Source organism: Strix aluco, chromosome 19 (assembly GCF_031877795.1).
Source record: "Strix aluco isolate bStrAlu1 chromosome 19, bStrAlu1.hap1, whole genome shotgun sequence".
NCBI classification, from domain to species: Eukaryota; Metazoa; Chordata; class Aves; order Strigiformes; family Strigidae; genus Strix; species Strix aluco.
In genome coordinates this window covers 4,098,099-4,123,427 of record NC_133949.1, presented here as the reverse complement: position 1 = coordinate 4,123,427, position 25,329 = coordinate 4,098,099, and the positions used below count along the sequence as shown (strand labels likewise).

General features: G+C 55.9%; 1 protein-coding gene and 1 long non-coding RNA gene across 5 annotated transcripts in view; both read left to right on the top strand.

Moving 5' to 3' along the window:
- HIP1 (huntingtin interacting protein 1) overlaps positions 1 to 25,329 on the top strand; it is a 53,829-nt gene that overhangs the window by 5,119 nt on the left and 23,381 nt on the right. For 2 of the 4 annotated variants that reach the window (XM_074844803.1, XM_074844802.1), the window contains exon 1: positions 18,767 to 18,901. The exons of the other annotated variants lie outside the window; for them this stretch is intronic. In XM_074844803.1, coding sequence (XP_074700904.1) covers positions 18,884 to 18,901 — 18 coding nt within the window. In that variant the 5' untranslated portion in view covers positions 18,767 to 18,883. Of the gene's footprint in view, positions 1 to 18,766; positions 18,902 to 25,329 lie in introns of those variants that run through there. 4 annotated transcript variants of the gene reach the window in all.
- Positions 19,759 to 23,550, top strand: LOC141931967 (uncharacterized). Its single transcript, XR_012625723.1, has 3 exons — positions 19,759 to 20,535; positions 20,621 to 20,682; positions 23,068 to 23,550. It is a non-coding gene; the product is annotated as an uncharacterized LOC141931967 (long non-coding RNA).

Sequence of the window (25,329 nt, the reverse complement as noted above, 5' to 3'; positions counted from 1 at the left end):
CGGTACAACTCGCAGTTGCAGAGGAAATACCATTTTGCTGCTGAAAAAAACAATTTTTGTGGTTCGGATGCTGCAGCCGCCGGCAGCTTTGCCAAGAACTTCAGTTCTTACACAGGAAATGAGGCTCCTTTCAAAGCACCAGAGTAGGGCTATATATATAGCCTCTCTGAAAAGATATTTAAAGAAACATATTGACACTAGCGAGAACAGGAAAAAATAGCTCCTGACTGCGGGGAGCGAGGGCTGAAGGCAGCTGAGCCCATCCTGGGGGAGTAGGTGATACAGGGGATTAATTCACAGCTCTTTCATCTCCAGGAAAATGAGCTCCTGTGCTTTGTGCTGTGTGAACTCCCATGCTTTCGGTCTCCTGTCTTTTAATCGGAATTAGAGGTGCTTGGGATTGAATACAGCTTCAGCAGCAAAGAAATGAGTCATCTCATCTCTTTTCAGCAAGTCCCTCTTAGGAATTTATTTCCATCCCCAGGGAAAGAAAATAGTTTGTCTTTTACCAGATTAGGGGCTGCTTTTCTCTTTAGTGCGATCTGGGATGGAAGGGTTTGGGGTTTTTTTTAAATATATGCAGAAATAACTGGGTTTTTTAATGTGATGGCATCCAGAAGCAGCCAAGCCTCAGGAGAATAAATAGGTTTGGTGCTGAAAGTGAGGGGATTTGTGCCTCCAAGTCCAGGGGCTGCTCCAGATGGGAACGTGATGGTTTTGGACCACCAAGTGGCAAGGGGGAACCTTGCTCCAAATCACACCAGGCCTGAGCAGGAAGGTTGAGATGCCGGGAGACGTTGCTGCCCCAAAACCCCTTTGCCCCTCTTTGATGGTTTCAAGAGGCTCTTTAAAATCTGATCTTTGAAATACAGATCAGCACGAACGATGTGAGCCAGAGTGGTTGTAATTCAGTGGCTCTGCAGTTAGGAGAGGGCTCCCCGCCGAGGGTCTCTTGTGCTAAGGAGCGCAGGGGCTCTCGCCCTTTGAAATTCAGCTCGTTTAACTCCATCTTTGTGCAAATCTAGGGAGAAGCAGCCAGGCAGGCAGATTATTTTTACCAAATTCCCCATGAGAGACTGAGTGTGGTCCTCTCTGCCAGCACGGGCAGTGACCCTTGAGCCCAGGGAAAACGGTGGGGAAGGGCAGGTAGGATGTGGGCGCCTGTCACGAGGAGGGGGTGGCTTGTCCCAGCTTTGCTCTTCCATGGACAGACGAAAGTGAAGGGACTGAAGCTGCAGAAGGGACAGTTTTGGCTGAAGATTGAGAACCATGGATGGGGAGAAGGTGCCCGTTGCAGCTCCCGGTGCATCATCCCATGGGTGCGACACGAGGCCAGGCTGAGCATCGCCTGCTCTGGCACCGTCCGGCACACGGGCACTGAGGCAGAGCCCCGGCACCCGAATGCTGTGCCTGTGCTCGTCCCATCGCCCGCCTCCAGCTGTGTAACTCATTCGCTGTTGTGGCTGGCAGATGAAAACAGCTGCCCCAGCCTTTGCACAGATCCTGAGCTCCACAGACGCCCGGGTCCTCAGACGTGTGTATTTCTGAGCTGGAAAACTGGCTGTATTCATAACTCAAAGCAAGCAAGAACAGGGGCAGTCGCTAGAGCCAGACGTCGCTACATCTTTGCCAGCTTGTTCTTATGAAAACCTGACACTTAAAAAAACAAATGTCATATTAAAAATGTATTTTTAATGAAGAATATTGATAATTATGTTTAAAAAAACCATAGTCAGCACCCAGCAAACAATGCTGGAGGGCTGGTGAGGACTGCCCCAGGGACACCCCAGTGCAGGCAGGAGAAGAGGCTTTGCAGGCAGCCCCGTGGCTCAGCCCTGGTGGGCTGGGTGCTGGTGCAGGGTGGCAGAGAATCAACTTAAAACCCCTGTGTCCTAAAGGGATTTGGTCCCTCTCCGCTTTCCCCTGAGGCTGACCCATGCTGGGGCAGTGGGGTCACGGGGCCACCAACCAGGGGGTCACACAGCAGCACAAGGGCTAGAGGAAGGGCCCTAATCTCTGCCACCAGCTTGGCTGATTTATTTTGCACAGTCACCAAATAAGAAAACTTCCTGGGGACAGACTGTCCCCCGGTGACAGCAGAAACCAGCAGCACAGCCGGTATTTTAGCCCGGATGTGCAAGTCCCAGCCTACGGCTGGACTAATTATACATTGTGTGCTAATTACAGTGGAAGGTAAACGATCCCTGGTCTACATGCGAAAGGTGAAGTTACTTGCCCAAAGCCATATGCAGACATTTAATATTTTATCATGGATTCACAGAATGGTTTGGGTTGGAGGGACCTTCAAAGATCACTGAGTCCAGCCCCCCTGCCCTGGTCAGGGACACCTCCCACTAGCCCAGGTTGCCCAAAGCCCCGTCCAACCTGGCCTTGAACCCTTCCAGGGAGGGGGCAGCCACAGCTTCTGTGGGCAACCTGTGCCAGGGCCTCACCACCCTCAGTGTACAACATTTCTTCCTTATGTCCAGCCTAACCCCACCCTCATTCAGACTAAAACTGTGTCTTAGCACGTGGAGCTTCCTTTTGTAATCACAAAATTTTGGTCCCTTCTTTGGTGGAACGTTTTGGCAGCTTGACGAGTCACATGCCAATGGAGTAGGTTGATTGTGGTCATGGTTGGTGGTGTGACATGAGGATGGGCTTAGCCTTGTGGCTGCTGTAGGGTATGGCCCTGGCCATGGCTTCCAACATCTTCAGTCCAGCGCAGAGATGCTCCCAGATAGTCCCAGTCCCCACCGCAGGCTTTGAGGTGGGTATGTCCATCAGCTGCGTCCTGGAGCCCGTGCCCTCCCGCAGGGCTTGGCACACGCTTGCTGATCCCCTCTTGCCCAGCCTTTAGCCAGCCATGCTGGTTTGGTGTTCAGACAAGTAGACATCATTGTATTCTCTGTTCCCACCAACACAAAAAGCATCATCATGCTGGCTGCGAAAGCTGTGTTACTGAGAAATCAGGTAGCTTCAGAGCTCATTCAGCTTTATGCAGCTCATAGTGAGGTTCCCAGGCTTTCTTCATGGCTTTGTCATGAAACTCAGGTTGTGAGGTTGACTTGAGTTGCCCAGATCTGCCATCCTTTGAGCCTTGAGATAGAGAAGATTCTTTGTTTCTCAGCTGTTGAGCAAACTAACAAAACTGCTAAGCATGCTTGCAGATCCTATTGCTGAAGCTGTGGTTACTTTATTCCAGGACTTTCATAATTTTACATGCTATTTTTACCTAGTCTCACTGGTAGCCAGCTTGATGTGATGGCAATAAATCCCAATTTAACAGCATCAGCCTGCGTCCTTCCTGGGTGGGTTTTTGGTCCTGCTGCCCCTAATATTCCATCAGAGGCTGTTGGCATCTGTGTTCCTGTTCCTTGGGGGTTTCCTGTGGTCTGGTGTTCACCGCCCGGCTTTCAACCGTGTTCACCACTTTGCCAAGTGACCCAATTCCTGCGTGGGACGGTGCAGCCCCTCGGCCAGCACCTCTGTGCTGCTGGAGCTGGGCTGGCAGCCGAGGCGCTGCCGCCGAGGAGGGCACGTTAAATATTTACCATGCAGAGAAGAGGCAAGTTGCAGCAAACAAAGGGACCCTTTGGGAGAAGAGGCTTCTCTCACCAGGGCCGGACTGGAGACTTGGTATTTATTGTTACCATTTGTCTCTTTTATTCCATGCGAGCAGATCAGCGCTCTCTAGAGAGTGTGTGGCACCGCTTTTTATTTTATTTAGCAGCTGCTGGCTGAAAGACAGTGTTTTCCAGTCATTGTGTTCACATGAAAGTGAACAAGAATACAGGGTTTTGTAAGCACAAATGGGCTTGCAAGGTGTTTGTGCCAAGGCATAAGGGACACCCAGGAATTGTCCCTCCTCCTCCTCCTGAGAGTCCAGAAAAGAGGCGATGGCATGAGTGCTGAGACGTCAGCAGTAAACCTCACTGACCTAGTGATGTATGTCCTGAGATTACAACTCCCACCAAGCAGTGTTCCCCCGGGATTGGGCATCTGGGCGTGGGAAGGCTCTGGCTACGGTTGCAATGAGCAATTTGCATCTTCTGCCCAAGCGAGATGTGGCCCTCAGGTCCCCAACCTACTGCTGGCGAAGGTCACTGCTCATCCAGGTGTGGACTAAATGCAGTTTGTGCAGTCCACTGAATCAAGCACTGATCACCACTTCTGCATCTCAGTGGGCTTGGCAGCAGGTCATACTGGTGCTGGCCCTCACCCTTGCTGGTCCATGGGCATCGTGGTTGTCCCTTTCCCCCTGAGCCACGGTTACTGTATGCACCAACTGTGCCACCTCAGCTTGCTTCTTGTGGGCCAGCCACTCCAGCTCTACAACCCTCAGAACTGGTCACAATAAAAGTCCCACACCACCAATTAGCGGTGCGTGAAGATTTTCCAAAGTATTAAGGCAATGCTGAAGTGGAGGCATCAGAAGACTTTGACTTCTTCTGTGTTGAAGAAGTCAGTGTAGAATAGGAATGGCTCCACCAGGAGAGAGATGATGACTTCTGCATTGAACAAGTCAATGAAGTCATTGAAGAAGTCTGTGACCTGGTGGAGACCTTGTGTTTTCCCAGCCAGAAAGGTTTTGTGCACTTCACAGATGGGAATGAATTGTTCTGACAGAGTCAGCAAGGTTTGCTTCTGTGGAGGTAAATACTTGTCTGGAGAGGGCAAAGGTAGGTATTTCTGAGTTTGCTGAATTTTATAGTCTCATTCTGTTAGCTGGTACTTGCATGGTCTGTACTGTCCTGCTGGGACATGTGGAGTGGGTGTCAGGCAAGGTTTTTAACCCTTTTAGCAGCCCAGCTGATGAGCAGGGACTTGCGCTTTGGTGCAGCTCATTCCTCCCCATGGTCCCAGCTCTGCTCACGGTGGTACCTGCCACAGATATCCATGGACGTGCCTGTGCCTCCTCCCAAAGCACAGAGCATCTCGTTGCTCCAGTGACCCAGGCTTATACTGGGGTGACGGGTCGGGGGGTCACATACAGCATGGCACGAAGCTGGACTTCACCACTCCTCCTTGAGCAGGAGGGGTGAGAGGTGGTGGGATGACTCGGGACACGACACAGCCAGCATTTCAGTGGGTGGGATCCAGCTTGGAGTTTCTGCCATGCCCCCCAGCCCCCGCTCCTTGTGGGCACCTCAAAGGGTGATGTTAGCTGAGGAGTTGGGGCGAGCAAGACCATTTCCTGACTTCGCTCCTCTCTTGGTGAGATGCTCCTGACCTCGACAGGAGGACACACTTCCCTCTTGTTTGTCTTCCTGGCTATTGCAGTCCTGCTCCAGCTCTTTTTATAGCTCAGAAAGAAGTGCCTTGAGTTTCTGAGTCGTCTGGGAGGCCAAGCACACAGGGAGGAGTCGCAGCTAGAAATAGGGCTGCTCTCTGCTTATGCATTCCAGTTTTATTATTTTTTTAGCTGAGATGTCCAAGTTTGAAGAGTCCCACAGCTGCAAGTGCCAAGCTGGGAACCATGTCCTGCATTTTTTCCACTCGGACTGGGTCTTCTTTCTGCTTTGCCTTATTCCCAATGCCCTCATACCAGCCGTTGTGCCTCCGTGGGATGGCTTTCCCAGGGAATGAGGTCTCTCACTCCTGCCTGTATTTTCCATAACCCTCAGCCTTCACGCCTTGGCATGGCTGGTTTGGCAGAAGAGGTCCCTGTGTGCCGGTAGTGCTGGACAAAGACACAGGAATTAATAATGTCTGGGGGGTGGATAAGCAATTGGGTATTTGCTAAAGCTGCTGGGTGGTGAGCAAAGAGCTCAGACAAAATGTTCAGTGATTTTGGCCCACTGGGAGAGAAGCGAAGCTCTGTCTGCTGCACGGCCGAGAATAAATCAGAGTGAAAAGGAGAGGACAGTTTGTTTAACAAAACCTGTGGTTATCAGCCCCTTAAAATTAGCTGGGATTTTGGCTGCGGTGCCAAGGCAGGGCAGGGGTGTGCGGGCAGAGCTGCCCTGCCACTGCCCGAGGGCTGGCACAGGCTCGCCTGGGCATCCCAGCAGGTCTGCTCCTCTCTCCCATGGGAGAGGGGTATGATTAACTGTATCACCTCTAGACTTCTCCATTAATCCCTTAATACTCGGATACCATTCTTGGGCTGCAATCTCCCTCTCTGAGAGTTTTTATCAGACAGGAACCGTTTTGGGTCCCTGCTGCCAGTTGCCTGCTGGTCTCCGCAGTCCCGTGTGTGGGCAAGCATCGCTCAGGCAGGGCTGCGTCGGCCAGGACGGGCTGATGGGACACGGATGCCTGCTGGGAATGGGACTTGCCTGAGAAAAATCCATCTGAGGTCAAATCTGAACCAATTCTTTCTTCCAATCAGCCATCTCGTGGAAATGGCAATTAGCCAGGCTGTCTCCATTACATCGTTTATCATTTTAACCCTTTTTCCTCCCTTTCTGCCACATTCACTAGCTCCGGGAGCAATTACTCTCTAGTTATCCAGCTTCTCTTCCCATCATCAGGAAAAAGGGATTTTGCACATTGTGGAAATGCTAAGAACTGCTGATTCCTATCAGAGGGGATGAAGTCTGCCAGCTCCTTTCTTCTGATGCTAAGCAAATTTGGGATCTCTGATCCCAGCACCTCCAAGGGACCTTTCCAGCCTGCAAGAGAAGCAGCGTGTTTACTGCTTGGTGAAATAACCAGCATCCTGTGAGCAGCATGCAAGGCAATGGCAAGAGCTTATTCTTCTTATCCTAGGTATTTTCATCTTTTCTGGCCCTAAAGGGTAGGAAGGACCAGTGCTCAGCTCCTTCCGTGTGACTGCCCCACGTAACGACTGCAGCACCGCAGCGGCAGGGTCTGGGCAGTCCTGGCAGCCTGGCTGCTCCTGTACAGGAGCATCTGCTTCTCACCTGCATTTTTTCCTGGTCCTGGTTTTTAGTTGCAATATGCTCTTCTCCCAGGTAGCAGCATCGTGCAAATTCTCTCCGGTTCTCACCATGTGGATTTCTGTTTCTCTGTGCCTCACCGGTGAGCGCTTGGGTATGGCACGGGGGACTGGCTGTGGCAGCTGGGCTGTGTTCAGGGCTCTCTGGGTTGTTTCTGATAATATCAGTCAGTAGATTTCTAGCACAATTTTCTTTATTTAGCCAAAAATGTTAAAAAAGTCCTGATTTTCCAAATGCCGTAGGAACATGGAGGTTTTTCTCCACAGAAGCACTGAGTGCAGCTCCTGTGGTCCTCGGGCTCAGCCATCCATCCACCTTTGCCCAGACGAGTCTGATCATCCCTGTGGTTTTGTGTCCAAGAGGCTGGCTGTCACTCGCCAGATTTCACAGGAGCCCTTGTCCCCGGTCACACGGGAGCCCTTGTCTGTGCGTCACGCTGTCCAGCCCTGTCAGCCTACAGCAGAGCGTGTAGGAGGAGGATGCCCTGGGGGTGGTGAGGACCATGGTCCCCTGTGCTGGGCTGGCCTGGCAGTGTCTGACAGCTGATGAATTGCTGAAAAATAGTGAAATTGGGTGTGTTGAGTGGAATGTTTGATTTTAAGTACTTGGAAAACTTCAGGGCTCCACTGCACCAGCGGGACCCCTTGTTGCCATTTCTGGGAGATGGGGATTGAGTTGCTGCACGTGGCTCGTTTGCTGACGCAAGAGCTGTATCGCAGATGGGGGGTGACTGATGATTCGGGAAGAGGTGCCTGCTTGCCCTTCAGTTCCAGTTCAGCTGTCGATATGTAGCCAGGAGCACACATTTCATCTCTCACAGAATCACAGAATCACAGAGTTGTCTAGGTTGGAAAAGACCTTGAAGATCATCCAGTCCAGCAATCAACCCAACATTAACAGTTCCCAACTCCACCAGATCCCTCAGCGCTGGGTCAACCCGACTTTTCAACTCCTCCAGGGATGGGGACTCCCCCCCTGCCCTGGGCAGCCCATTCCAACGCCCAACAACCCCTTCTGTAAAGAAATGCTTCCTAATATCTAGTCTAAACCTTCCCTGGCGCAGCTTGAGGCCATTACCACTTGTCCTGGCGCTTGTTCCTTGGCTCAAGAGACTCATCCCCCCTCTCTGCACCCTCCTTTCAGGTAGCTGTAGAGGGCCATGAGGTCTCCCCTCAGCCTCCTCTTCTCCACACTAAACCCCCCCAGGTCCCTCAGCCGCTCCCCATCAGACCTGTGCTCCAGACCCTGCACCAGCTCCGTTGCCCTTCTCTGGACACACTCGAGTCATTCAATGGCCTTTTTGGAGTGAGGGGCCCAAAACTGAACACACTCATTGAGGGGCAGCCTCACCAGTGCCGAGCCCAGGGGTAAGATCCCCTCCCTGTCCCTGCTGGCCACGCTCTTGGAGCCGATACCTCATCATTTTGGTGTCCTCTGTGCCCCTCTGCCAGCGATGCACACCCAGCGTCAGGCAGGCAGAGGCAGTTGGCAGCGATAGCAATGTGCATGCTCTGGATGCTGTGATTTGCTTTTGAGAGCAGATTTCCCTCTCAGATTACACCCTCTGATTTCTTGAGACAACGTGGAGGTACTGGGGCTGCCCTTCCCTCTATCTAACTCTGGCAGGGGCATCCTTGGGGTGCAGAACCCTGCCTCCCTGTCATGGACGGGGCTGGGTCTGGGCTGCTGCCTGCAGCTGTGGTGTGCAGGCAGGGCGGCAGTGTGCAGGCAGGGCTCAGTGCAGGGCTTTCCTGCCTGCTGTAGCCATGGGGACAAGCACTGAATCCCCCCTAACTCCACCCTGCTGCAGAGGATGCATCATCCTGCTTGAGGGGCCGGGGAAGGCAGGGAGCAGGGTGGTGGGTGCAGCCCCCCTGACCCCCCCAAGCCTGTGTCCCTGTGGGATCCCACATGGGTGAGCCACGGGGCACCAGTGGCTCCCAGTGTGGGGGCATCTCCTCCTGCTGCCAGAGAGGCTCCTGATGGAGCTGCCTCTTGCAGTCTGTGCCCGGTCCAAGTGTCTCTCATCCGTCTTCCCCATCCTGCCAGGAGGCACAGGCGTGTTTTCCACACCCAGAGCTGGGTTTTACACTCTCAGTTCCTCTCCAGCCACGGTGCTGGGGCTGGTGGGAGCAGGACAGTGCAACCCTTTCTTCTTGGGCTGGGTAAGCCAAAGGGCGTGCTGGCATGCGCTCCAGCCAGCAGTGTTTGTTTTTGAACAAGGAAAATGAGCGAAAACTAATATTTAGATCTTGGGAAGGGATTTCGCAGCCTTTTGCACGGAATCATGCCTGCAATTCCCCCGTTGGTAAACGTCAGACAGGCAGCAATAACACATGAAACACAGTTTCCTTTATACGCTGGGATTTTTTCCACCTCGGGCTCCACCCTGCGTCCCAGCGGAGATTCCTGCTCCGGCTCCGCGTGCTCCCCAGGCGCTTTCCACACCCAGCGAGCAGGCAGCGTGCCAGATGCTCACAGCCCAGCAAAGTCATGGAGCTCCTTGTGGGGACCATCACCTGCGGTGGGGGGCATCCGCAGACACAGGAGAGGTGTTGAACACTTAAAAGCTGGTACACTTAAAAGAGCACAAGGAAAGCTTGCTCTCACGTACCAGAATGGGACTGGATTATTTTCCACTTATCCATCCATCAGAGAACATCCCTTGTTCCTCCTCTGCCTCATCCTGCTCCCCTTCACGGGGAGCGGACGCCCCATCACCAGGTGCTGATCTCCGGCTCAGCTGCCAGTGGCACGTACAGTGTGCCAGCAGCACATGGTGGCCTGGGCACCGGGGAGGGATGCTGGGGACTGGGGCTTGGGGACTGTAGTCGTGGCTTAACAAAGCTGGATGCTCGTTTCTGATCTCCTAGGACATCCCAGGGGAGTGCATGCAGACCTCCATCCTGCTCCAGCGCCAACGGCCCTCTGTCACCTTGGGGATAGGTCCTATGTATTTATTAAGTATATGTAGGCTTAGGTCCTATGTATTTATTAAACCAGTATTTATTAATTATAAGGGTCAGACCTTCCCAGTGGTGGAGATCTGGATGCCAGGAGTGAGCTATTTCCTTGCTGGGGGAGAGGGGAGCAGATTCAGTCATGGGGTATCATCCTGACACTGGTTTCCCGCTGCGTGTGAGGGGATGCTGAGCAGAGACTAAAATGTAATTTTTATCTGTCATTTCGGCATCGGTTCATTTGCTCCACCATTTTCCCACTGCAACTGAAATGGGTGCCTTGATCCCACTGGGTCTGCCGGGAGGGAGACGAGCCCACTGCCCCTTTGCAAGAGCAAGGGCTGCAAACCCACAGCTCTTTGGAGCACACTGGGAAGCGGCTCTGCCAGGGATGGGGAGGTGGACAGAGGTCTTGGGGACTGGGTTGGGGGTTGAGAGAGCTGGGAAGTGACCTGCAATGCCAAAGAAAGCAGAAAAACCTCTGGGAGCACAAGGAGGAGGAGGCGGCGTTGCTGCGAGCCGGCATTGCCTGCTTTGTTCCGACCTCTCCCTGCAACCGCGCGGCACTTAAATATGAATATACTCAGAGCTCAAAACTTTCCCGGGGCTGTAAATATGTTGCCTATTTCCTATAAATACTTTTGCTGCTGCCTGTTAGCTAGAGGCAGGCTCAGTGTCTGCAGCCCTCTGCATCCCGCCGGCACTGCTTTGCAGACTGCAGGCAGGGTCTGGCAGGGGTCTGGCTGCGGGGAAAACATTTGCTGTGGCATTTCCCAACCTATTGCATCAGGTGGTTTCATTTCAGACGGGTTTGTTCCTCATTTGTTACGCAGACGTGACAAAGCTCCTAACATTTAGGGCTTGTTGTAGGTGCTGGGGTGTGTGTAGGCATTTGCAAACCTGCTGGGAGCATCCACTCAGCCCCCTGCTCCCTCGTCTTTTGGGTCTGTGTGGAAATAAAGCTCAGGAGAAGGTGTGAGAAGGTCCTGGCTGGGGGGTGTGTGAGTCTTGGCTGGGCACTGAGCTGAAGCATCACGCATGTGGCATTGCCACCAGGTCTGCGGGTCTCAATTCAAGGGACAAACAGAAGAAGATAATTAAAATGATTCCTCTGATGGGGCAATTCGAAGATCGCCTAAGGCAGAGATTTGGAGACTTTGGAAGGGATGGGGGCTCCATGCGCTTCGGGAGAGGGAGGAAGGCACCTGAGGGCAGATGCTGAAGGTGTTTTGGCATGGCTTCCTCTCCAGCCCCACAAGCACGAGCCATGCTCCACATGAAGTCTCCAGCTCCCCATACATGAAGCCTCCAGGGCAGAACCTGGGCGCTTGGTGGGAGCCGTGATTTACCAACCATCTTCTGAATCATTGACAGCACTGACCCAGATATGGGGGGGCTGCAAAGTGGAGAAATGCGGACAAAGTGGGCGGCCACTGAAGGGCGTAAATGGCCCCACTGATGGGGACAGATGCTGGGGGCATTTGTCCCCGCAGATCTCAGGCTTGAAAGGAGGTGGGTGACAGAGGAGCTCTGGGCGCTGGCAGCGCAGGGAGCAGCGAGGTGGCAAACATGGGAGTGGTGAGCACAGCGCTGGCGGTTCCGCAGTGGGGTTGTGACCTTTGCTAACCCTGTTTCCTTCTTCTGGGCGTTTTGGTTATCTCGAGGGTGTCAGTGTTAGGCTTATAAGAAGGAAGCGACTAACTACAGCAGTGCATTGTGCATGTGTAAAGGAAGACTGAGCCTCAGCTGGAGTCAAGAAGGGTTTCCAGATAACCTGCATATACAGAGGGGCCTCAGGGGACACAGAAGACACCTGTGAGTGCTGAGCAAGTGGCCATGTACATACTAGCTAAGGTTAAGCGTGCAGGTTTTACACCCCACTGCCATGATTTCCTCACACACAGTTGCTGTTGTTGCTGCTGAAGGCTGTCCTTTTGGATCGAGGACTTCAGGTGGTGCCTTCCCCATTCATCATAGGATCATGGACTCACAGAATGGTTTGGGTTGGGAGGGACCTTCAAAGATGATCCGCTCCAGCTCCCCTGACGTATGCAGGGACACCTTCCACTAGCCCAGGTTGCCCAAAGCCCCATCCAACGTGGCCTTGAACCCTTCGAGGGAGGGGACAGCCACAGCTTCTCTGGGCAACCTGTGCCAGTGTCTCCCCACCCTCAGTGTACAACATTTCTTCCTTATGTCCAGCCTAACCCCACCCTCGGTCAGTTTAGAACCGTTGCCTTGTGCTGGGGACCCCCGAGCTGGCCGCAGTGCTCCAGGGCTCTGAGGAGAGCGGGGCAGAGGGGGAGCATCCCCTCCGTCGGCCTGCTGGCCACGCTGCTGGGGACGCAGCCCAGGAGATGCTTGGCTTTCTGGGCTGCGAGCGCACATTGCCGGCTCATGTCCCATTTGTCACCCACCAGCAGCTCCCAGTCCTTCTCTGAGGGGTTGCTCTCCCTCCTCCCTCCCTCCCTCCCTCCCTCCCTCCCTCCCTCCCTCCCCCAGTCTGTGCTGGTTCTGGGGTTGCCCACCCCCTGTGCAGGACCTTGCACTTGGCCTGGTTGAACTCCATGAGGTTCACACGTCCCCCTCCTCCAGCCTGTCCAGGTCCCTCTGGATGCCACCCCTTCCCTCCAGCGTATGGCTGCACCGCTCAGCTCAGTGTCACCCTTTCTGTGCCTTCCCAGCCCTCCACTCCAGGTGGGGAACGGGAATTTCTCCTTCTCCAGGTTTGGATAGAAGGATCTGCCTGGCTCCTTGCAGCCTCAGCAGGGGGGTGAAGCAGTGAGCAGGGAGGATACTGCTTATCCCGTGTCTCACTTTTCCTCTTGCATTTTTAATCCCATTAGCTTTGCAGAGCTGCTCGCTGAGTTCCCGCTAACCTTGGACGGGCCCCGTCCGCCGGCGCTGTCTGAGCGATGTTACACGAGGCTCGTGCAGTTGCTGTAACACCAACGGCTATAGATTGAACAAGGAGCTAAAAATAACAAATGATCAATAATGGCAGCATGAACCCTGGCTTTTTTTTTTTTTTTTTAAGAAAATCTGTGTATTGACAACACAACAAAGCGGCTTCCTGTAAAGGCAGGAGGAATAATGGAGCCGGGCTCCCTGCCCATGCCCGGGCCTGGGGCTGGCAGCGGCGCTGGCTTCGCCCACGGCCCTGGGTCCCGCGGGTTCTGCACCCCGGGAGCCCTGCACTGAGCTGCTTGGGGCGATGTGGAAGGGCAGCACTCCCCCCCGACTCCCTGTGCTGCTCCAGCCCGTGGTGAGGAGCTGGGGGAGCTCGGTACTCCCTGAAATAACCCCCTCGCTGGCAGCCCGGCTGCCTGCTCCTGCCTGCACTGCCTGCTCCACTTCAGCGCGGCCGCCAGCCCTGGACCCATGCCCGCTTCAGACTGATCTGCTTTTTCCTCTCGCTTTCACATGCCCAGGAAACTGCGGCATTACAAGGATTTGAAAATGGCCTTGAGCTTTTTAAGCACTGGTCCAGAGCGGATATTTTTCCTAAATCAAGATTTGCAAAGATTTGGGCATTAGTCAGCTGGGAGCATTTCCAGAAGTACCAGAGCACCCAAACACCCTTTAAATCTGCCTCCCATGCAAGTGCAGGTTTGGTACTGAAGAGCAGCTGGCTCACCAAGCAATTTGGGGAATATTTTTTTACATCACCAGTGTTAGTGTAAGGGTTTTCTGAAGGTTGTTCATTGCTGGAGCTCTTCTGAAAATCCTGGTGGTGTGGGATCAGCCTGGAGGGGTTTGACCGTATTGCGACGTCTGAGTCCAGAGAAACTCATCACACCTTCAGCTTCTGCTAATGCAGCTGCTCCATCCCTGTATCCCAAATAACCAGTGGCGTGATGCTGGTGCCTGGGGCAGGTCTCAGCTCTGTTTCAGAAGGACGTGGAGCAGCGCAGTGGATCAGTCAGGGAAGGTGGGCTGTGTTTCGATGCTCTAACCTCCCAGCTCAGTGGAAAAAAAAATCCGTTTCTGCCAACGGTGATGGCGAGGTGGGTTTTTCCTCTAAATCACACTGTTACAAATACACCCCGGTGCCCAGCATTCACTCCCGTCTCGTAAAAAGCAAAACTCCTTGCACAGCCAGCAATGCTCTCCCAGCTTCATGGACCAGCAGCTAAACCCAGCTTAATGAGTCCTCAAAGGCATATCCCCCGAGCGAGTGCTTGGGGATCTGCAGAGATACTGAAAAGAGCTCAAACCTGCAAAATAGAAAAGAAATAGTTTTCGAAGTGCTCAGTGGTTTTCCCAATGAACTTGCTATTCTGCTTTATACCTAGAGCTCAGAAAACCCCAGGATCCTGGAGATCCCATATCAGAAAGATGCTCCAGCAGCATCTTGCATGGTTGAGCCATGGTGCAGGACTGTTTTATTGTGAGCTAAAAGAGCTGCTCTGGGGAGGTGGGTTTAAAGTGCTTCTGCACTGGAGCAGCTGGAAAAAAAAGACGTTCCCCAAGGAAAATAACTTTAAGAGAGGGGGGTGGTTTGAGAGCGCAGCTCCCATTTGGTTCCTTCCCTCGGGGAAGACTTGGGAAATACAGAGAGATCAAGAGGGAGCAACAGATATTATTAGTCATCCAGGAGGGAGGCGGCTGCAGGGGAAGAGGGTTTAAAAGGCTTCAGAGTATTTTTAGACCTGGTAAAATGAACAGTAAGGGGGGGAAAAAGAAGCAAGGAGACCTGTGAGAGAGATGTAGATGCTTCATGGAGCAGAGTGGCCTGGACTTTCTGCTCCATCCTGCCCTGAGCATCAACTCAGGCTGAGATTTGCTCAAACAGAAGTAGGGGATGTAAAACCAATAAAAGAAAATGCCTTCTAGAACATTACCCGACGAACCTCGTCAAGCTGGCTGTAATGACAAAAGGCCACATTTGCCGAGATATTTTAGCCCTAATTCCCCTCATTTTAACAGGAGTCAGTTGCCAAGATAGAGTTTAAAAGCTGCTTGCTGAGCCTCCAGTGTGCTTGGGGAAGATGCTGAATGTCTCTTCCTTCTTCATCCATCGTGGTCTGGACCACACGTACTGTCCTGGCAGCTCAGAGGAGCATAATGGAGCTGCAGGAGGATGGAGGGTGTTTCCAGCGGGGTGTAAAGGGTCTCAGAGTGCAGCATTGGAGGAGGCTTAATACAGCCAGTGGGGAGAGGAGGGGGGTCTCTGCCTGTCCAGATCAGCTGGGAGGATGATGAAGGCACTCAGGGGACAGGGTGAGGCAAGGGGCTGCCTCCCCCCTGGTTCTCCAGGGAAGCAGCCCTTGCTTTGCCTTCCCTATTCCCTGCCAGGAAAGGTCCCTTCCTACCCCCGAGCCAGAGGGGTTGACGGAGGCAGCACCTCTGATGCCCTGTGGTTTTCCAGCAGCCCCCTCAGTGCATCCCCAGCATCCCCCCCCACTGCCTTTATTCACAAGGTAATTGCCTCCATCCCAGGTGGAGAGCATCTGCTCTGGAGAGGCTTGCTAGGGCTGATCTTCCGCAAGCTCATCCCGAATTGCTGGGATGGGATGCAGGAGCCTGGGATGAAGTGGGTGGGTTTGCACACCCAACTGGGATGCTCTGTGTGTCCTCCCGGGCTCCCGCCGCAGCGGCACAGAGATTTAGAGTGAGTTCACTTATTGCACAGCCATCAGTGGATTTGTGCAAGTGAGTTAAGTATAATAAATATATATTTGTATCTATAGCAGGTGCTCCTTCAGCTGCAGAGCAGCAGGTCAGCACCTCAGCATCTTTACCGGAGCCCCTGGGAGTAACCCAGGAGCACCGTGCAGGGCACAAGTGGCTCTTGTGTGCCAGCACCAGTGTTTCTGCACCACGATGCAGTGAACCAGAGCAGGGAACTCCCCTGGGCTCGGTAAAGCAAGAAGGAAATTCCTTTCACCCCGATGCATCCCCGTAGCAGTGGCATTTGTCCCCAGGGGTCACACTGGCCCCTCCTGAGCCCTGGTGTGATCGTGTGCGCTGCCACCTCCACTCCCCACTTGGTGCTTTCAGCTTGGGGAGCGCAGCTCTGCCAGCCACTGGGGAATCCGGGTTTCCCTTTGCTCTGGGGACCCTCGTGAAATTGCCTTTAAATTAATTTTCAGATTTTCGTCTTGGCTCTTATTTTTGCGCTCTAGCTGAAGACCCCCCCCTCCTTGCTGTGAAGCCGGGTAGACTTGGAGCTTGTTCCCTTTTCAAGTGCTTCCTGGTGGCCTCCAAAATCTGGGTTTTACTGGCTGGAGCGGCTCAGCCGTGAGGAACCACACAGTGACCGTGGCCGTGCCGCAGCAGCAGGACACTTGCATGTCCCAGCTCTGCAGCATCTGTAGGAAACCATCAATAACGACAATATCCATCTTCTCTCTGAGCTGGCTTTAGCACCAGCTGAGATGTTTGGTTCAGGAGTGAGCTTGTGTGAAAGCTTGATTTTGAAAAAAAAGGTTAATGATGACGAGCTGACTTAATTTGTGGGATTAAGGAGGAATGTTGGGAACACAAAGCCTGGACGCAGGAGGTGGGCAGCTTGCTATGGCTGCACACAGGTTTCGATGGTATTACAGGGTGTTGCCAGTAAATATGGCTAAAGGATGGATCCTGCATGTTATTTTACAAACTACTTATTTCCTATGCAGGTGGCATTGTAGGAAACGTCACATCCATCCTATGCGTGTGGCGGGGGGGATTGGGTTTTCTCCGGAGGATGCTCTGGTTTTGGCTGTGCCTTGCAGGGTGTGCTCTTTGCATACCTGCCTTAAGATCTCTTCATGCAAATAAGGCATTAAAACCTGATGGCCAAGTGCTAATTGCAGGGCTGTGGCCTCTGGAAGCTGTGGCTTCTTGGTGCCTCTGGAGAACAGCGCTCTGGGAAGCAAGCACCGCATCTGCGGGACGTCCTGGGACAGCAAGGCAGCAGCGGTGGCAGCATTCAGAGCAATGCTAAACCCAGCTAAGGGTGAATTAATTAATTCCAGGATCCCCTTAAGCCAGGGGGAACACCAGGCTGGGGGCTGGGCTGCATCGCAAGGCCCCAAGCGCCCACTTTCCATGCCGAGAGCACAGCTGGGAATCGCTCAGCAAGGGGCTTCGCCGTGGGGAGGGGACAAACCCCCGTGCCGCTGTCAGCCGCGGTGCTCGATGCTGGGTCTGTCCCCTCTGCTTTCGGTGCCGGGGATGCCGGGGTTGGTGCTTTGCCCCCTGTGGCCAGCGCAGCAGAGACCATTCTTGCCATGCACACACATGCTGTCATGCCTGTCGTGATAGGGACTGTGGAGCCCCGTCGTGCCTGGCGTGACAGGGGCAGATATCCACGACAGGGGCAGGTACCTGTGATAGGAGCAGGCACCCGCAATCGGGGCAGGTACCCCACCCCCAGAGCGCTGCCTCGTGCCCACCCCCAGGCTCAGAGCCGGGACCAGACTCTGCTCCTGGAGAAATCTGGCTGCTGCTTGAAACCATCTGGTCCAGCAGAACACCGAGGAGCCGTGTACCTGCGGAGCGGTGCGTCTACCCGTCTGTCCCAGGAATTGCAGCGGAGACTTTAACACCCACCTGAGGAAAACACAACCTGGCCCTAAAATCTGTCCTCCCCCCAGGGCTGGGATTAATTGGGTGGGGAGGGTGGGTGCAGAGCTGGGTGCTGGCAGGGCACGGGGTGGCGGTTCTCCGTCGCCGCAGGGATGTGGGATCCCGTTATCTTATTAAGAGCGGCCAAGTCACCATCCTGGAGTAAGTGGCTGAGCCGCGACTAGACTGTAGTAATCCTGGGGGATTAGTGTCTTCAGCCAGGCCGGCACTGCAGGAGCGTTTTTTTCTTAGGGCTGTGAAGCTTCTCCTCTGCCTTTCCTCCTCCCTGCTTTGGGGTTGCTTTTAGGGGATCACAGAAAAATAGAAGAATCATTTGGGTTTCTTTCGTGCTTCCCCTCCTGAGCACCGATAGGAGCTGGGAAAAACCCAAAATATTCCTGCCTGGGTGTTTGCCTGTCCCAGCGGGTCAGCAATCCCTGCTCAGGGTGCAGGCAGCACGGGCAGTCTGTGCCGTGCCGTGCCTGCCCGAGGATGGGGGCTGAGGTCGGGGGACTCGTTTACCACCCCAGTTTAATTGCTTTTGTTGTTGCAACCGGTACTGTGACAGCCGAGGGGGCTCCTGTGCGAGCGAAACCCAGTGCAGGTCCCCGGGCAGAGCCGGGGGTGCAGCTTCCCCCGGGCACAGAGCTGGGGTGACTGGGGCAGGGGGACAGGGAGCAGGGAGGGGCAGGTGGGGCAGGGGATGGGGCAGAGGATGGAGCAGGGACCTGGCAGTGGGGCAGGGGGTCGGGCAGGGGATCTGGCAGGGGATCTGGAAGGGGATTTGGCAGGGGGTCAGGCGTGGGGCAGAGAGACGGGCAGGGGGGCAGGGGGTCGGGCAGGGGATCTGGCAAGGGGGCAGGGGGTCGGGCGTGGGGCAGAGGGTCAGGCAGGGGGTCGGGCAGTGGGGCAGACGGTCGGGCAGTGGGACAGGGGCTCGGGCTTGGCGTTGGGCAGTGGGGCAGGGGGTCAGGCAGGGGGGTCGGGCAATGGGGCAGAGGGTCGGGCAGGCTGCGCCGGGGGGGCGCGGAGCCCACCGCCCGCCCTGCCTCCAGCCACCCCCTCCACCTCCGCTCGGCCGCTGCCCCGACACCACCCCGCGGGCTGCGGGCGGGCGCTCCCGGAGGGGCGGGCGGGCGGTCCCGCGCGGGCGGTGACGAGCCGCCCCCCCACGCCCCCCCCCCCCCCCCCCCCACGCGCGCCCCCGCGGGGCTCCTTTGTTATTCCTGCGGAGCGCCGCGGCTCCCCCCCCCCTTCCCCCGCCCCCTGCCCAGCTCGGCTGTGCCGCCCCCCGCGGGAGCGCGCCCGTGCGCGGGAGCGCGCCCGCCCCCCCCCCGCCGTTCCGCCGCCGCCGCCGCCCGGCAGAACCTTCCAGCGCCGCCGCCCCGAGGGGCCGCCGCCATGGGCGCCGCCGCGCCGCCCTGAGCCCGCGGGGGCCGGAGCCGCCGCCGCCGCCCCTCCGCCATGGAGCTGGGCAAGGTGGTAAGTGCGCGGCCCCGGGGAACCCCCCCCCGCCAAAGGGACGCCCCCCCCACCCCGGGGACCCCCCGCAGGGACGCCCCCCCAGCCCCTCGGCAGGGCACCGGCATCCAAGGTTTATGCCTGGACTGAGGGTTTCCATCCAGCGAAACTCCTTCCCAGGGAAGTTTGTGAGCCCCCAGCTCTCGGCGGTGTAAAATCCGGGGGCAGCAGGGGAGGGGGTTTGTGGGGGCAGCGGGAGCCGTGCGCCCCCCCCTTCGGTTATCGGGGGGCTCCTACTCGCGGTTGAAGCTGCTCCCCGCCGTGCTGCCGCAGCCCGGCTCGGGCTTTGCTCCCACCCACCCGGTTAACGTGCTTTCCCCCCGGTCTTCGGCTCGGCTGGGTGCCACGAGCAGCCGTGTCCCCGCGTCCCCGTGTCCTCATGCGTGGTGCTGCTGTCACAGCCCCTTCGCCCTGTGAGGGCAGCCCCTCACCCGGCCATCAGGGATGGAAACAAGTTTGGGGTAAAAATTGGGATTTTAGGGTCTGTTGCTGCAGGGGGGCACGACCATCCCCTCTGCTGCTCACCTGCGAAGAGGGATTTTGCTTTTCGCGGGGCTCCGGCAGAGCCAGGCTGGGGACGGGGAAGGTCCCCCGGGCGCAGCCCGTGCGGTCCTGGCTCCGTTCTTGGCTCCGTTGCAGGATCCGGAGCTCCCGGAGGGGAACGGGCGAGGGACGCCCCGTCCTGCCGGCGGGAGCTGCTGCTCGGCGGGAGGCGTTGGAGGAAGGATTGGCACCAAAGCTACCTCGGCACCGCCGGGCTGCGCAGCCCCAGAGCATCCCAGCTCCGCTAAATTCGGGAGCATCGCGCTAGGGCGAGACACCCCCGGGTGTTGCTGCCGGGGTGAAACTTCCCGAGGAAGGTGGGTCCTGGGGTCCAGCTGGTCACCAAAATGTGCCTTCGGAGACGAGCTCCCGGCGTCTGCTCCTCGCATCCTCCAGCCTCGCTCTTTTATTTCCTCCTGTTCCAAAATATGCCCAAATATTTGCCTTTGTTGGGAAGCAGAAGGCTCCGGTCGGGACCACTGGGAATGTTTCAGGAATATGTGAAGGCGGTGGAGGACCTTCCTGAGCCATCAACCCTGGAATACACAGCCATCCTCCCTCCCCCGATAGAAATCACCGCTGCTAGAAGAGATTATCTTCGCATAAAATCCCCACTTAAAATTAAAATCCTGGCTAACGGAGCAGCTTGTGGGAAAGGCTTTAGCCATGGCCGAGCCAGCTGGGCAACGTGGGGCGTAAGTGATCGAGTGCCCATATCAGTAATTAAGCGAGAAGAGTAACGAGTGATTTTTGCGGGGAGCAGCCGTGGAGGGGTGCAGGGCTCCCAGGGAGCTCCTGGTTTTCCACCTCTCCTCAGATCCACCCACCCGGCATGGGGTCTGGTTGTGCTGAGGGGTCTCCGCTTGCGGTGGGTCAGAAGTGCCCAGCAGCGGGAGCCAGGGCCCGTGCTGGCCCTTTGTGGTGCGGGAGGTGACCAAAGCACTCCCCAAGCTCTTCTGCAGCCTCGGTTGACTTCTCTTTTGACTGTTATTTCAGCTGGAGGCTTCAAAGGGATCCAAGTTTTACAGTGTCAACTTCCCCCATGGTCATTGGTGAGATTTGGCTTCTGTAGCCTCGCTTTTTGCCAGCTCTTCTCCCCAAAATCAGTTTTCTCACTGTCCTTTTTTTTTCCCAAAGGTTTATCTGTGTATGGGAAAAGTCTGTATTCCTTAAACTGGATTTAAAAAACACACCTCCAGGTAATTATCTGCATTAAGTATTTATGGCACTGGAGAAATCCAGTGGCCCAGCTCTTTGGGTGCTGGTCCCCCGATGGTGGACAGTGATGTGTTCAACGTAGCAAGCGTTGGTGGAGCCAAACCCTTCCAGGCTCCGGTGACCAGCCCAGCTCTCCCCTGCTGGCATCAGATGTCTCACTTGAGTCCTTGGGACCCACCACAAGTCGGTTGGGTGGTTGTCTTTGTTCTTTCCTTTTGCTTGTCTCGGAGGTGGAGAAGTGATCGACCTGTGCTGTCTTGGCCTGCCCCAGCTCTCGTGATGGTGTTGAACTCATTATTTTTGCTGGAGGCTCTGGAAAGGCCAGGAGGAGCGATGGGTTAAGTCCTTGCACGTGCAGCTCATGGGCTCATCACCCTGGGGATCCCAACCTCTGCTTTGATGCCACCCTGCTGCCCTTGAGAGGAGCTGGGAGCTAGTGGGGTGATCTGTTCAGATACACTCAGAACATGTATCCTTCAACTTATTTTCATTTTTCTACCGTGATAACGGTGCTACAGCTCATGAGGCAAAGGCTTTGGTGGGAGTCAGACAGCAGCTCTTCTTGTGGTGTGGAGACCTCTGAACATCCCATCACCCCTCCCTGGCCTGGCCCAGGTGGTTTCTGCCCTGTAAGCACTGCCCGTGCTGGAATAGCTCCTCCATAAGGCTCACATCAGGCTTCCGCTGACGGTGCTGACTGTGGGTAGACCAAGCTGGACGTTGATCTGAAGTCATCATCCTCCCAAACCCAGGAGTGCAGACACCGGGGTGGCGATGCCAGGACAGGTTTGCCAAGAAGAGCGTTGTGGCGATGCTGTTGGTTTCCAGCGTGGCTCTCAGAGCCTGTGGCTGTCTCCCTGATGACTCTGGTTTGGGGTGTCCTGTGTGCTGTGGGGCAGGGTGTGGGGCAAGGTGTCCCCAAACCCCACCCTGAGGCCCCCGTGGTGGTGTCCCTTGGGATTCAGGGCTGTCTCTGGTACACCTTGGTCCTTCTTCTCGTGCTGGCATCAGAGCTGGTGGTGTCAGCATCTCCTCCTGGAGAGGTACGTCTGAGCCACCATGGCTGGGAGCAAACCCCAGCGGAGGGGTGGGGTTTCGGGGGGGAGGCAGCGAGGTTTGGGGGTCTCACGCTGGAGGCCGACATTGCTTTGTGGAAAATGTGGTTGGTTTATGGCCAAAGGAGGGGAAATCTGAGACTTGTGTCATTTTGGGGATTATCTCATCTGGTGAGAGCAGGACAGCAGCACCTTCAGGGGGATGCTCACACAGCCCTGGTCAAGGCACTTCATCCCTGGAGCAATTCTGGCACGTAGCCAGCCTGGAGAAGAGCACATGTCTTACGAGGAGCGGCTGAGGGAACTGGGGGGGTTTAGTCTGGAGAAGAGGAGACTGAGGGGAGACCTCATCGCCCTCTAAACTACCTGAAAGGAGGGTGCAGAAAGCTGGGGACGAGCCTCTTTAATCAAGTAATAAGTGATAGGACAAGAGGTAATGGCCTCAAGATGCGTCGGGGAAGGTTTAGACTAGATATTGGGAAGTATTTCTTTCCAGAGGGGGTTGTTGGGCGTTGGAATGGGCTGCCCAGGGAGGTGGTGGAGTCCCCATCCCTGGAGGTGTTCAAGAGGTGGGTTGTCATAGCACTGAGGGATCTGGTATAGTTGGGATCTGTCAGTGCTGGGTTAACGGTTGGACTGGATGATCTTCAAGGTCCTTTCCAACCGAGATGATTCTGTGATTCTGTGATTCTAAACTCATGGATTCAGTAGCAGATGCAGCCAAATAGCCTGGATTAAATGATGGGAGGGTATTTCTAATGTCTCCTCTCACTCCATACTCAAAGGAAGCATTTAGGACTGAACAGGAAGACTGGTTTGTGCTGAGCATCCTCTTATGTAGAGACACGTACGTGCACATACGAGGCACGCAGCACCTGGCCCTGCACGCCCGGCCAGCGCTGTCTTTCTGCCTTCCTTCTCCTCTGGCTGCCGGCGGGCACAAAGCCGGGCTTGTTCCCTGCTCCTGCCGCTGCTGTCCAAGGCCACAGGCACTGGGCAGCCCCGCGGAGGGGGGACACGGCTGCCCCGGCTCTCCCCAGGAGCTCTCGCTGGTCCCCAGTGGGGCGCTGAGCACCTCTGGTGTTACCCAGTTGGCTTTGCTTTGGGATTTTGCCAGAGAAAAACCTTTCCTGAGCCCTGCGAGGCTCTGATTTGCTTTTAGCTACTGTTGGCGAGCGATGTTTAAAGAAAGGCATGTGCCCTCTGAAAAGCTTGCCCTCACGGCTGTGTCCTGCACACCTCCAGGGCTGGAGTGAAGCTTTGCTAGACTGGGATTTGCATTTTAATTAAGATCATGGATTTTTTTTCCAGGCTTGCTGTAGTCGGGTCTGCTTCCCCTGGAGCCCCTGCAGGGCTTGGTTGCGAGCAGTTTTCCAGAGGTATGCTCCGTCCCAGCTCTCCATTTATAGAAAGGAATTAAGGAGAAATGAGAGAGCATTACTAAGAGGATTTGCACTGAGACTTACTCAATTTCTCCAAATAATTTGCAATAGCTCTGGATTCTTTAATCAACACTCATTTCCTTTTGGAAATGAAAGGAGAAGCGGGAAGGCGCCGTGCAGGTCCTGAGCAGAGTTTGGCTCTTCGCGGTGGAACAGGAGATTTGCAATTCAGGGAAGACTGAGGGTGTAGTTTGGGGAGATCTGGCAGGGGGTGAGGGTGTGCAAATGTGCATGTGAAAGAGAGAGATGTTCCTCGGTGCTCAGACAGCCTCTGTCACTCTGTCCCAGGTCCCTCTGTGCATTTTTGGGCTCCTCTGTCCCTGTCTGGAGCCTGCAGTCGCGTGCCTCGTGTTTTAGTTGACACTAGCCCCGGTTGGGAGTGGGGTCACCCTGGTGCAGAGCTGCCAGGGGCTCAGCTCTGGTGAGAGACAGGAGTCACGGGGGTCCCGCGGGATGCGGTCCAGCTCGCCCCAAGGGCTGGCAGCACTCCTTGCCAGCAGGATTCCTGAAGTCCTGTGGGAACGGTGCTAAATTCCCCCGGGCAGGGCTGTGGTGACATATCAAACCGCAGGAAAAGACCTTGCACGGGTTCCTGGGGACCTCTGGGTGCTGCAGAGAGAGGAGAAGCCGCTCAGGCAGGTCCTGCTGTTCCAGGGCAGAGATGCCGGGTTGGATAGTCCCTGGTCTGTGTTATCCGACTCTGTTCCTTCCCTCAAGGGCCCGAGCCTTTCCGTGCTTGTGGCAGTGGGGTTTCCTTGTCCCGCCCTCGCTCGTAGCGTTCCCGGTGCTGCCCAGCCTCAGCAGAGCACCCATGGCCCAGCCCTGCACTGGGTGCTGCTCCGCTGAGGTCTGACCCCCACCCCAGCCCCGCGGCCCTGCCAGGGGGAGGCCACCTTGGCGGTGTCCCCCCCTTGCAGCTCTCGTTGTGCAAACGGGGCCCCACCAGCCTCTCCTCTCGCTTCCCTCCCAGCCCCGCTGCCTCGGCGTTGTTGCACAAGAGGAAACACTGGGGTTTTCCTTCCCCGGTGACAGGGCAGGGTGTGGGGCTGGAGGAAGGGCCCAGCTGCCCCGTGCCTGCCGTGGTCCCCTGCCCTGCTCCCAGCGCTGGGGGGGCAGCAGTGGGAGAGGAGCCCTTTGGGCGCCCGTGGGGGTCTGGGCACCTGGGGCTGACATCCCTCCATCGGCAAGAAATCAGAGCTGAGCCAGCGGTGCTGCCAAGGACACACTTGTGGCCTGGCAGGTTAGAAACAGCCCTTGTGGTGTAGAAACCCATAATTAAATTAAATTTACAAAACCATCAGCTGTAGGTGCCGGATGGTGTGGGGCAGCAGTGCCTGTGGGTCTGGGTTGAAGACCCTCTCCATGGCAAAGAGGTCTGAGCTTTTTTTCAAGGCAGTCTTAAATTTTGCTCCTCCTTGACCCAGTTTTGCAGCCAAGGCTCGTGGACAGGACCGTATGCCACTGTCGCCTTCCCTGACCCTGCTCGTCCCTTGGAGGTGATGCTTGCAGCCTTGGTCCCTCGCTGCTGCCCTGTGCTCCTCCAGTTGGCTTGTGCAGGCGCTGCCGGAGCCGCTGGCTGATGGAGCGATGGTTTGGGCAACTCCCAAGGCCTGGTGCCTGCTCCGAGTGGCTCCCGGGGTGGGACCCCTGCCCTGCCCTGCCCTCCTGGAGGATGCAGCGGGGAGGTGGGGTGCCTGTGACACCCGCAAGCACAGAAGCATGGGATCCAGCTTTTCCTCAGAAAACCTTTCTGCCATCCAGACGGACATTGCGTGTGCTTCAAACAGAGCAGGGGGCTCGGGGATGGAGGGTCCTGGAGGCCACTGCCCGGACCCAGGGGCTGCCAGCCCGCTGTCACCCTCACACTGTGTCTCCCCACTCTGGGGCATCACTGAGGGCCTCTTCGGTTGGAAAAAAGTGTCCATGCTTTACCAGGAAAAGTTGTCAGGAAAGAGCAGTTAAACTGGGAGCTCCATTTCCAGCTTTCCTGGGGATGTGCTGACCGCTGGCACTGCTTCCCTCCGGACACCACCCCCCCTCCGGTCTTTCAAGGGCAGCGGGAGCGGACGCGTGCTGGGGTGAAGCCGCCGGCTTTGGGAGAGCGCTGCCTGCACCCTGCCCCTGCCTGGGA